At 45.4% G+C, this 13602-nt stretch overlaps 1 protein-coding gene across 1 annotated transcript; it reads left to right on the top strand.

Moving 5' to 3' along the window:
• The first annotated feature begins 273 nt into the window (after positions 1-273).
• Positions 274-7340, top strand: PLA2G1B (phospholipase A2 group IB). Its single transcript, NM_174646.3, is given in 4 exon segments — positions 274-399; positions 2786-2945; positions 4274-4401; positions 7132-7340. Coding segments are annotated over 4 exon segments (438 nt in total). The 5' UTR covers positions 274-365; the 3' UTR covers positions 7248-7340.
• The last annotated feature ends 6262 nt before the right edge of the window (positions 7341-13602 follow it).

Here is a 13602-nt window from a genome sequence, read left to right as displayed (position 1 = left end):
ACACACAGTGTTGAAGCTGGACTGAGTAAAAACGAGTGGGTAAAAGAAAAAAAAAGAAGAGAAAAAGAAACACACACACACACACAAAAGGGGTGGGTATGAGGGTCAAAATTCCAAGGTGCGCAACTCCATAAATAATCCCTTTCATTCCAAAGGGTGGATGACAAATACGCACACTACTTCCAAGGACCCCCGGCTGGCAGGGCTTGCTTGTTGCTCAGGATTATTTCTGCAACAGACTCAAGGCCAACTCAGAGTCAGCAGGGAGCAAAGCAAACACGACGGTCTTATCTCAGGGCAGCAGGGCAGCTATAAGGAGGGAGGCCATAGTGACATTAGTTTTTGCTCACCAACCTGACAACAGGATGAGACTCCTGGTGTTGGCTGCTCTGCTCACAGGTAGGCAAGTGCCCTCAGCCCCACCCCTTCCTGCCCTGGGATCTCTCTGCTCAGCAATGGGGGCCAGAGGTCACAGGGATGGCCAGACCTAGGGTCTTTTTCAGGGCTCACCGTGGGGCTTAAGAGCTCCCATATTGGGGTCCCCTCAAATCCCCCTCGATGGGCTTTCCAAGTGGCACTAGCAGTAAAGAACCTAGCTGCCAATGCAGGAGACCTAAGACACGAGGGTTCAGTCCCCGGGTTGGGAAGATCCCCTGGAGGAGGGCATGGCAACCCACTCCAGTATTCTTGCCTGGAGAATCCCCATGGACAGAGGAGTGTGGCGGGCAACAGTCCACGGGGCCACAAAGAGCCAGACACGACTGAAGTGACTTAACACACACACACACCAACAAATTCCCCACATCTGGCATCTTCTCCACCTTTAGGTCTGAACTCAGATGACCCATCTCAGAAAGGCTTACCCTCCTTGTCCATCCAAGCTAAGAGCACCTGTTCTCTCTCTCCTTGGAGTGGGCCGCTATTTCCTTCTCCGGGGGAATCTTCATAACCCAGAGATGGAACCTGCATCTCCTGGTGGCAGGTGGATTCTTTACCACTGAGCCATGGCCTTGGTACAAGGGCTTCTCAGTGCCTGTCTTGGCCTGCAGCATGTCTCTTGTTGATTCATTTCATTTTTATCCCACACCCACACCTAAGCACGGACTCCTTGAGAGCGGTGATAGTGCTGTTTGCACCATTTAATGAATGGATTAATAGAATCAGAATTAACTAGAATTCAAATCACACCTCATTCAGCCATTATTCATTCATTCAACATAGATGGTATCAGAGTCTCTAAGGTATCAGGCTCAGGGTTGAGACTGAGGACTCAGCCATGCTCTGTCTGGGGGTATGCTCATGCACTCGAGCAGTACCTCCGTTCAGGTCTGGCCTCTGCAAAGAGCAGAACTGGTGGGATCAGAGAGAAAGAAAGAGGAGGGAAGCAGGAGAGGGGTCCGGAGAGGGGCCAAGGCAGTCAGGCCACTCCTGTCTGAGCACAGCTCCACCACTCCTCTGGGGTCTGCTCCTGGATGTAGCCGCTGTCAGCTGCCACCGTGGAGGCTGCTCTTGAGAGAAAGTGACCAGCTGCCACCCTTCCTGAGTCCTGGAGCCTAAGCACTTGGAGTGACTCCAGTGTCCACAGCATATCAAGGACAGGAAGGGCCAGGCATGAGGCAAAGAGACGACACTAGGGGCTGAAATCACTTAGCACCATCTTTACAGCACCAAATCTCACAGGTAGGGCTCTGCATTGGAAGTAAAGAGGTCCTAGGAACTTACACTGGCAGTCCAGTGGCTAAGACTCTGTGCTCCCAATTCGGGGCCTGGGTTCGATCTCTGGTCAGGAAACTAGATCCCACATGTTGCTGCTTAAAATCCTGCATGCCATGGGCCTCCTCACCATTCTTCACATTCCTGGCCCCCTTCAACCTCGTCATCCCCCAACCCAACCCCCCATTTAGATTCCCTTACTGTGCTTCAATTTTGACACCTTCTAACACAATGTCCGATTCCCATATTTATTACCTTTATTGCTTACTGTTTTTTCCTGCACTAGATCATAAGCTCAAAGAGGTTACAGATTTTTCATTTGTTCACTGATGTGTCTCCAGGGCAGTGACTATCATATAACAGGTGCTCAGTAAATATTTACTGAATAAATAATGGAAATAGCTTTAAATTATCATATATTTGCACAAAAACTAGTACACAAATGTTCACAGCAGCACTATCCATAACAGCCAACAAGCAGAAACAACCCAAATGTCTGTCAAATGAGGAACAACTAAAAAAATGTGATCTGTCCATACAATGGAATATTAATCAGCCATAAAAAGGACTGAAAAGCTGATACCTGTGATAACAAGGATAAAACTCAAATCTTATGTGAAGTGAAAAAAGCCAGTCACAAAAGGCCATATATTGTATGATTCCATTTACACAAAGTGTTCAGAATAGGCAGTTCCATAGAAACAGAAAACAAATTAGTGGTTGCCAGAAGGGAGGGGAGAAAGGGGAGTGATTGTTGATGGGCAGAGGGCATCATTTTGGGGTGATGAATATGTTGTGGAATTAGTATTGATGGTTGCACAATTCTGTGAATATACTAAAAACCACTGAATTGTGTGCTTTGGTTAAAATGGTGAGTTTCATGTTTTGTGAGTTGTTTAGAAAATGCCTACTCGCTTTACCAGGTTCCTGTACCCAGCTCTTTTCAGAGGAGGCAGCTGATGGGGGGTCAGGGGGACAGCATGGGGCCTGAGAGGGCAAGCAGGTAGTAAGGTCCCTGGGGCGCCAGCAGCCAACCAGGACATATTTGAACTCTGGCTATGTCCTCCTGCAGTGGGCGCTGGCCAGGCCGGCCTCAACTCGAGGGCGTTATGGCAGTTCAACGGCATGATTAAGTGCAAGATCCCCAGCAGTGAACCATTGCTGGATTTCAACAACTATGGCTGCTATTGTGGCCTGGGTGGATCAGGGACCCCTGTGGATGATCTGGACAGGTGAGTTGCCCTGCCGGGAAAGTATCCCTGAGATGGAGGGAGGGCAGAAGACAAAGGTCAAACAAGACACAAAAAAAAGGGGGGGGAAAAGATTTGCCTATTTGCTAAAGTAACACATGTTCACCTCTTAATTGAGGGGAGCGAGGGGAAAGCTGAAGGTTGGCAGGGGAGGGTGTGTGTGTGTGTGTGTGAGCTGAAGGTTCGCAGGGGAGGGTGTGTGTGTGTGTGAGCTGAAGGTTGACGGGGGAGGGTGTGTGTGTGTGTGTGTGTGTGTGTGTGTGTGTGTGTGTGTGTGCTGAAGGTTGGCAGGGGAGGGTGTGTGTGTGTGTGTGTGTGAGCTGAAGGTTGGCGGGGGAGGGTGTGTGTGTGAGCTGAAGGTTGGCGGGGGAGGGTGTGTGTGTGTGTGTGTGAGCTGAAGGTTGGCAGGGGAGGGTGTGTGTGTGTGTGAGCTGAAGGTTGACGGGGGAGGGGGTGTGTGTGTGTGTGTGTGTGTGTGAGCTGAAGGTTGGCAGGGGAGGGTGTGTGTGTGTGTGTGTGTGAGCTGAAGGTTGGCGGGGGAGGGTGTGTGTGTGAGCTGAAGGTTGGCGGGGGAGGGTGTGGTGTGTGAGCTGAAGGTTGGCGGGGGAGGGTGTGTGTGTGAGCTGAAGGTTGGCGGGGGAGGGTGTGTGTGTGAGCTGAAGGTTGGCGGGGGAGGGTGTGTGTGTGAGCTGAAGGTTGGCGGGGGAGGGTGTGTGTGTGAGCTGAAGGTTGGCGGGGGAGGGTGTGTGTGTGAGCTGAAGGTTGGCGGGGGAGGGTGTGTGTGTGAGCTGAAGGTTGGCGGGGGAGGGTGTGTGTGTGAGCTGAAGGTTGGCGGGGGAGGGTGTGTGTGTGAGCTGAAGGTTGGCGGGGGAGGGTGTGTGTGTGAGCTGAAGGTTGGCGGGGGAGGGTGTGTGTGTGAGCTGAAGGTTGGCGGGGGAGGGTGTGTGTGTGAGCTGAAGGTTGGCGGGGGAGGGAGGGAGGGTGTGTGTGTGTGGGTGGTGTGTGTGAATGCTGCCCTCTAGTGGCAGGACTTTACAGCACAAACGATCACTGCAAAGATTCAATCTTCCAGCTGGAGTGAAACCATCACTGCCTCTTGTGCTGTATAGGCTTGTGCTGTATTCCTGCAACCATTTAAAAATCATCTTCAATAAACATGAGCAAAAGACTTACTGTTTTCAAGCCACAGGACCAGTACCTCTCAGAGCAGGTCATCTAAGACAGCCCCACCTGCTCCAAGGGAGCAAGTTCAGGCTGGCGTGCTGCCCTACCCATGCTCCTGCCTCAGCTCCGTTCCTCCCCTTCTCCAGGTGCTGCCAGACGCACGACAACTGCTACAAACAAGCCAAGAAACTGGACAGCTGTAAAGTCCTCGTGGACAATCCCTACACCAACAACTACTCCTACTCATGTTCTAACAATGAGATCACCTGCAGCAGTAGGTTTACCCTCTTGTTGGCTCTTGTTAGCGGGCATGGAGGGAAATAATAGTAATGATAGCCATCACTGACTGATCATTTTCTTGGTGCCAGGCAGTATCTCCTTTAATCCTTGAAACAACTGTATGGAATAGGTACTGTTATTATCCCCATTTTACAGATGAGGCAACTGAGGCTCAGAAGCCTGGACAAATTGTCCAAGGGCACACAGTCCCATAAATGGTGGTGTTTGGTTTTTGAACATAGGTCTATATCACTCCAAAACCTCTGCTTTTAACTGCCAGGCCATACTGCTTTGTTCATTTCATAAAAAGAGCTTAGAACTCCCACATATCAGGCTTTCATTACATGCCAGGTACTAGGCAAGGTGTGCATATGTGATAGGTCTTATTAAACCCATTTTACAGGTTAGGAAGCTGAGGCCCCAAAGTAGTCACTTGCTCCAAATCACAACCTATGAGTGGTAGGGCCAGCATTTGAACTCGGTTGCTTCTGATTTTAAAGGCTCGGGTCTTAACCACTAAGTTATGCAGCGTTCATGATGAAACATGTCCCTCCGTGAAGACAGTTCTGGAGAGCAAGACAATTCAGAGAGGTGTAGGGTTCTGTCTTGTGAGACCAGCATTCTAAATTTTCATTGCCCTTAATTTTGCAATCACAGATACATCCCAATTTTTGAAAATTGTACTAACAACACTGGAATCACCATAGTCCAACTCCCAAAATGCTAAGAAAAGACTGACCTGGCATCCCATCACCCTAAGAAATAAAGTTGCATGACTCTATTCCTTTTAACCAGGGATCCAACCCCTGCAGAGGAACCGCAGAGTTTGCTGCACCACCAGGGAGTTCCTTCAACCTGTTCCTTTAAATCATATACACATTTTCTCCATCTCTCCAGCATTTTCTCTTTTCTCTCTGCTTTATTTTCTCCAGTGAATTTCCTAATAGCTGACATATTAATGTTATTCCTTCATTTGCTGTCTCTCCAATAGAAAGGATTCACAAGATCAGAGGTTGTCTGTTCTCTTTATGGCTGTGTCCCCAGAGTCTAGATCAGAGCTTGGAATCATAGGTGCTCTCGATGTAAATGTTTGATGAATGCAGTCTAGATACAATCTTGCATTCTGTGTTTTTCTCACTTATCACTTTATGACCATGTTTCCATGGTCTCACAGTCTTCCTTATTACTTCTTTCAAAGCTGCATAAAATAGCTTCATTTGCTTACAGAGTCCCTGGTAACAGAGATTTCAGTTGTGCTCTACTTCAGAAAGCCAGATATACAGAAAATCATATTTTTGCCCTGAAACTTGATCAGTAAGAATTTCTTTCTATGGATTCTGGACTCCTTTACTAATCTGCTGAAAGCTATAGACACTCTCCCCAGGGAAACACACACACCACGCATACATGTTTGCAAATAATTTATTTTTAATGCAACTGTCTTCTTCCCCTACAAGCTAGTCAAGAAGCCTTCAGCATAAGACACTGATTCAAATTATAAACAATAACTTGCTAGACACACACTACTATGTATCAGTTCAGTTCAGTTGCTCAGTCGTGTCCAACTCTTTGCGATGCCATGAATATAAAATAGATAAATAACAAGGACCTATATAGCACAGGGAACCATATTCAATATCTTGTAATAACCTATAATGGAAACTAGTCTGAAAAAGAAAATATAAATGTATAACTGAATCACTTTTGCTGCACACCTGAAACTCAGACAACACTGTAAATCGACTCAACTTCAATAAAACAAAATTAAAAGAAAAAAAAACTCACTAAATAATTCTCATTATGCACACTTTATAATCTAACTAAGCACTAATTTATGCTTAATGAGTGGTTGAGGAAAACATTCATGATTTTTAAAAGAAAGGAGTAGAGAAACAAAACCTTAATAAGATTATTGAAGGTAAGCAGATATACATAATTAAATTATGGATAATAAAGCTGAAATGCATTTTATCTGCGTTGCTTCTTTTGGTTACAAATGTAAATGAGGTCAAAATAATATAATATCAAATTCTCCAGTAATGTATGTCATAGAAAGCAGAAGGCATCTAATCTATAATCCTAATACCCTAGAAAACCAGTTATATATATTGCACTTCAGATTTTTTCAGCATATACTATGCACTTTTTACTGTTAATAAAATATCTTGGAAACATTTCCACATATAGACACAATTATTTTAAACATCTCTATAATACTCTATTGTAAGGACATTCTGTAATCTTAAGAATATGTGCTTTAAAGTAGAGAAATTGGCTTACAAAACTTCACTAAGTTGAAATGTAAAATATTTTGCTGCCTTGAGTATGTGTTTTAGTATTTCCCATACGATTTGCAGTTGCTTATCTATGTTATCAGTGCTCTGTGGTTATATGGGTTTTAAGAGCAGTGAGTTCATTTATAAGTGTGAAACAGAGAATATCCCAAAAGCAGCTATCGTACCTTAGGATCACCAGATAAAACAGGCTGCCCAGTTAAAACTTGATTATCAGATGGACAAGAAATGATTTTTTTTTAAAGTCTGTGTCCCAAATAGTGCATTTATTGTTGATCTGAAATTCCAGTATTTTTATTTGCTTTATCTGTCAACCCTAAATTTGCACCAGTGGAATTGCCAGCAAATCGTTTCATTTCATTCTTCCTGCCCCTGGATCGTACAAAGCATGAACAGCCTTGACTCAGTCCTCTGTTCTTGCTCTATTCCAGGCGAAAACAATGCCTGTGAGGCCTTCATCTGCAACTGTGACCGCAATGCCGCCATCTGCTTCTCAAAGGTGCCATACAACAAGGAGCACAAGAACCTGGACAAGAAGAACTGCTAGATCTGAGTATCTTCCTGGGAAATTAGGATTCCCTTTGGGCCCCATGGCTTTGACCTTATACCATGGCCTCCAATAAAGCACCCATTGAAAGGCCTCCTGCTTGGAGATTGTTTTATTCTCTGCCTACTGAACATGACTAAATTTCTTCCTGGTTCTTTGGGAGCATCATTCATTCCAGACCTGGAAGTTGAATTAGAGGGACATTTCTAGGAAGTGAGTACCACAAGACCTGAATAATGATTAATAACCACGTATTATTTACTCTGCACCTGAACTGTGTGTCTCTAGATTCTCTGGGCAGCCCTATAAGATTTAGACACTATTAGCAAATTCTATTTTTCTAAGCTGAGCTTCAGTAAGAAAGGTCATTCACCCACCGAGAGAAATGCATCTGGTAAAGAGCAAGGAAGGGATCTGAAGCCAGACAGTCCAACAGAACATCGGCTCTTAACCATACCCTGCCCAGCCTGAGGCAGTGGGCTCTTCGCTTTGAGTCAGACCTGCCCTCCCTGTTTCTCTGTCTTTTGCTTCCAACCGTGTTCAACCATTTTTTTTCTATAATTCCTTTCTAAACTCTACAAAGCCTTCACCACAGTCTACAAGCTGGTGTGTGTGTGCGCATGTGTGTGTGTGTGCACGCATGCACACGCGCGTGCACATGCACGCACGGGAGAGAGAATTCTGGGAGAGCGAGAGGAATTCTGAGTGAGGGAGGCTGTGAGGGAATTCTGAGAGATGAAGGGTATGAGACAATTCTGAGACAAGGAAGGTGAGAGGGAATTCTGAGAGAAGGAAGGTGAGAAGGAATTCTGAGAGGAGAGTGAGAGAGAGGAAATTCTGAGGAAGGGAGGATATGAGGAAATTCTGGGAGAAGGAGGCCGAGAGGTAATTATGAGAGAAGGAGGGTATGAGGAAATTTGAGTGAGGGAATTCTGAGTGAGGAAATTCTGAGAGAAGTAGAGTGAGAGAGAAATCTGAGTGAGAGAGGGTGTGAGGGATTCCTGAGAAAAGCTGGGTGAGAGGGAATTCTAAGAGAAGGTGGGTGAGAGGAATTCTGAGGAAGGGAGAATGCACTGTGCTTAGTCACTTCAGTCGTGTCTGACTCTCTGCGACCCTCCATCAGGCTCATGTGTCCATGGGATTCTCCAGGCAAGAATACTGGAGTGGGTCGCCATGCCTGTCTCCTGCGTTGACAGGGAGGGATGGATGAGACAGCCCGAGGGAGGGATGGAGAGAGGGAATTCTGAGAGAAAGAGGGTGTGAGGGATTTCTGAGAGAAGGAAGATGAGAAGGAATTTGTACAAGCTGATTTTTTACATCATAGTCTTAAAGTATAATTAACAATAATAATTTCTACCTCTTGAGCACTTACGATATATTACTGTGCTAAGTGTTTTCTGTGTCTCATCTCTTTAAGTGTTCAAACCAGTTCTTTGAGATCCATACAGCTGCCTCCAGTTTATGGGTGAGGAACTAAAAATTCAGGTAAGTCAAGTCACTTGCCTGAGATCACACAAATGGCAGAGTCAGGATTTGACCAGACGTGTCTCTTTGGTGGGTCTCCCTGGTGGTGCTAGTGATAAAGAACCCACTTGCCAATGCAGGTGACATAAAAGACACGGGTTCAATCCCTGGGTCGGGAAGATCCCCTGGAGCAGAGCATAGCAACCCACGCCAGTGACAGGAGCCTGGCAGGCTACAGTCCACAGGGTCACAAAGAATCGGACACAACTGAGGCAACTTAGGAAGCATGTTAAGTCTCCTTGACAACGCCTGAGCTGTTAACCACTAAGTCACTCAGCCAGGTTTCTCTACAAAAGTTTATTATTACACTGGCAATGAAATTCACCAGAGAGAGTGGAGAAGGGCACAGAAGAGAACTGAATTGGAAAAACAAAGATGAGAAAGGACCACATGGACTATGAAAAGCCATGACTGAGCAGTTTTAAACCACTGGAGACTAACAGAATACACACTATCGGGTGTGTGGTAGGCAGCAAAGGAGTGCATGTGGATTCATCTTTGGTCCCAACTTCTCCTTCATTTCATTCCTCCATTCAAAGAATATTTATTCAATACTCACTCTGGGCCAGACACTGCACAAAATGCTGAGGATACAATGTATCTGGGATTGGCCTGAAGACAATGATTTATTGTTAGTAGCTGCCATCAGTTTTTGAGACTTTTTTTTTCTCCTTGCTTGTCAACTGGCATATGCTGTGTAACATATGCTGTGTTCTACCTTCCAGACTGTGCCATGCATTTTGCACAATTACCTCCTCACCCTCACAACAGCTCTATAGTTGAAGGTATTATTACCTCCCCATTTTACAGATGAAGAAACTGACTCAAAGAGGCAAGTCATCTGTCAAAGGTCACCCTCTCATAGATGGTATAGCTGACACTGGAACCCAAATCTGGTCATTTAGAGGAAAAATGCCATCACATCGAGAATTGCTGAAGGTAGAGTGCGGTGTCTTAATCACTTTCATAACTCTGTCTGCCTGGTACTGTACTTGATATATACAGCACTCAATGAATAATTGCCGAATGCTGAATGAAGTGTTGGTCATTAGTGCTTAGCACCTTTTCCGCAGGCAAGAATGGGACTATTTTCAAAAGGAAATTCATCATTTAGGTTGAATGTCTATTTTATACATACTGTGCTACAGTATCATTGCAAGGGACAAATAATTAAATTAGACCTGACCTCGGCCTTCAAAGAACTGTAAAGTTCATTTTTTTGTTGTTGTTTTGTTTTAACTTTTTAGCTGCCTGTCTTGAGGGATCTTAGTTACCCAATTAGAGACTCAACCGAGTGCCCCGAGTTGGCAGGGAGGAGTCTTAACCATTGGACCGCTCCGGAAGTCCCTATAAATATCTTCTTTCAATGGAAGGACACTGCAAGTCCCTGTTTGGATGAAAGAAAAATATTTTAGGGGACTGTTTCTGATTCCTATTTTTTTCGGTGGATAAACAACAGAGTCCCCTGAGTACTCAAGCTGGGCTCTAAAAATACTCTCTTACGCAAAATCCTACCTCTTTTTATTATCCCAAGGGTTGGGGGAGTGAGAACTCCTGTAACATATTCCTGTAACAATCTTAATGAGCATCTGCGGGGTGCTTACTACAGGAAACGAAATACCGGAAACATTGTTACAACGGCTGGGATGATTTAAATGAATAAACACATAAACTGGACCGAGAGTAATGCGATGTCAGGATTAGGTATAATCTCAGAAGCTACAGTATCTTCACAGAGCTTGGCACATCACACACGTTCATTAAATAGTCTTTCACTGAAGGTACAGCGACACTCAACCATTTGCCGCAAACGAAGAAAAACCACGTGGCCTTATTTACCTTTTCTGATCACGTGATCGTGTGCTCCCAGGCCTGCCAATTCGCTGGCCACACTCCAGGATGGAGGATTTCAGTAGCAAATGTGACTGGCTTTCTTATGGCCACGTGGCTCTAGGCTCCTCTTTTCTATTGGTGAACACTGGCCCAGCCCCAGCCTACCGCCGCTTACCCCGAGCCCCGGCCCCGCCCCTCTCGCGTGAGGGTAGAGGGTGTGGGCGAGCCAGCGCAGGCGCAGTGGTCGGTGTCCGTGGAAGGTGGGGTTGAGTTCTACAGAATCCCGCAGCAAGGACAGAGTAGGCGAGTCAAATGTGAGAAAAGGGTGAACTACACTCTGGGTCTCTCATTCTCTACATACATGCGCCTGCTTCTACATTCCCTCTGCTAGGAACACCTCCATTGCGTTTATCCTTGGTAGGCATCGAGGGGACCAGGAAAGTCAGTCAGTTCAGTTCAGTCGTGCGACTCTTTGCGACCCCATGGACTGCAGCACGCCAGGCTTCCCTTCCATCACCAACTCCCGTAGTTTACCCAAACTCATGTCTGTTGAATCGGTGAAAGTGAAAGAAAGTGAAAGTGAAGTCGCTCAGTCGTATCCGACTGTAGCCTACCAGGCTCCTCTGTCCATGGGATTTTCCAGGCAACAGTACCGGAGTGGATTGCCATTTCCTTCTCCAGGGGATCTTCCCAACCCAGGGCTCGAACCTGGGTCTCTCACATTGTAGACAGATGCTTTACCGTCTGAGGCACCAGGGAAGTCTATTGAATCGGTGATACCATCCAATCATCTCATCCTCTGCCGTCCCCTTCTCCCCCTGCCTTCCATCTTTCCCAGCATCAGGGTCTTTTCCAGTGAGTCAGTTCTTTGCATCAGGTGGCCAAAGTGTTGGAGTTTCAGCTTCAGCATCAGTCGTTCCAATGAATATTCAGGATTGATTTCCTTTAGGATGGACTGGTTTGATGTCCTTGCAGTCCAAGGGACTCTGAAGAGTCTTCTCCAACACCACAGTTCAAAAGCATCAATTCTTTGGCTTTCAGCTTTCTTTATAGTCCAACTCTCATATCCATACATGACTACTGGAAAAACCATAGCTTTGACTAGACGGACCTTTGTTGGCAGAGTAATGTCTCTGTTTTTTAATATGCTGTCTATGTTGGTCGTAGCTTTTCTTCCAAGGAGCAAGCAACTTTTAATTTCATGGCTGTAGTCACCATCTGCAGTGACTTTGGAGCCCCCTAAAATAAATTCTCTCACTGATTCCATTGTTTCCCCATCTATTTGCCATGAAGTGATGGGACCGGATGCCATGATCTAAGTTTTCTGAATGTTGAGCTTTAAGCTAACTTTTTCACTCTCCTCTTTCACTTTCAAGAGGCTCTTTAGTTCTTCTTTGCTTTCTGCCATAAGGGTGGTGTCATCTGCATATTTGAGGTTATTGATGTTTCTTGCAGCAATCTTGATTCCAGCTTGTGCCCAGCATTTTGCATAATGTGCTCTGCATATAAATTAAAAAAGCAGGGTGACAATATACAGCTCTGATGTATCCCTTTCCTGATTTGGAACCAGTCTGTTGTTCCATGTCCAGTTCTAACTATTGCTTCTTGACTTGCATACAGATTTCTCAGGAGGCAGATAAGGTGGTCTGGTATTCCCATCTCTAAGAATTTTCCACAGTCTGTTGTGATCCACACAGTCAAAAGCTTTGTTGTAGTCAATAAAGCAGAAGTAGCCACTGGACCACCAGGGGAGTCCCTCTTAAGACAAAACAGGTACACAATAAGGAAAAGTGGCTCTGGGGGAGATCCGAGTGAGTCTACTCAAAGGAGCACTCAATAGAAGACAAAGGTTTTGGCAGATGGAATGGCTTCTCACCTCACCTTCCCACCCACCTCCCATATCCTAGTGATAATGGCTGACATTTGCTCACTCTGCCAGGCACTGTGCTGTGAGCTATACATGCTTCATTAACTTGTTTAATCTTCATAGCCACCCAATGAAGTAGCTCCTATTATCCTCGTTTATAGAAACTGAAAATTAGATAAAATCAACTTGCCCAAGTTCACCTAACTACTAATTAGCAAGACAGGGTTTTGGAAATCCAAGTCTGCCTGTATCCTAAGAGTTTCAGTGCATTGCTGTATTCCTTCTCTAATAAGAAGAAAGACTCTGCTTTCTTGGATGAGTTTAAATTTCTTTTTGTTCATGTGACATAAAAATTAAGGAATCAGGGTCATTCCTGGTTGCCCAGAGGCTAAGACTCTGTGCTCCCAATGCAGGAGACCTGGGTGCAATCCCTGGTCAGGGAGCTAGATCCCACGTGCTGCAACTAAAGATTCTACATGCCACAACTAAGACCTGGAGCAGACAAATATTTAAAAAAAAATTAAGGAAACAATCTGGACATCAGAGGACCATCTTGAATCTCAACAAGAATAATATATCTGGAATTAACTATTATAGCTGGCAGCAACCTTTGCTCTTCCTTGGAGCAGAGTGAACAAGTCATCTTGATTTTAGCACTGCAAGCCCTGCATCAGGAAACTCCTTCAGTACTGGAAAATCTGGGATGGCTGGTCACCCTACCTAGGAGTGTTGCATTTTCTATCCATCCTGCCTCTGATCCTCTCAGGAAACATTTGGCATCCAATGAGGATTGACCTTGATGCATGCACAAGCATCTCTGGTGGGGTCAACCGAGCTGATACGTTGTAAAATACTTTGCACAATGCTTGGGATATAGCGTGTTCAACAAATGCTATTATTTAAGGGAGAGCCGAGAGGATACTCAGTTTTAACATCGTGAAAGGAGTATGAGTTAGTGGGAAGGAGATTTGAGTATTCTGTGCTTGTTTGCCTTCATGACTTCTACTTATGAAAACCGTGAGGACTTCCCTGATGATACAGTGGATAAGAATCTGCCTTGCAATGCCGGGGACACAAGTCCAATCCATAGTCTGGGAATGACCTCACATGCCTTGGGGCAACTAAAGCCCA

This window comes from Bos taurus, chromosome 17 (assembly GCF_002263795.3).
Source record: "Bos taurus isolate L1 Dominette 01449 registration number 42190680 breed Hereford chromosome 17, ARS-UCD2.0, whole genome shotgun sequence".
NCBI lineage: Eukaryota > Metazoa > Chordata > Mammalia > Artiodactyla > Bovidae > Bos > Bos taurus.
The sequence above is the reverse complement of the archived record's forward strand: the minus strand, read 5'-3'. Positions and strand labels throughout refer to the sequence as shown.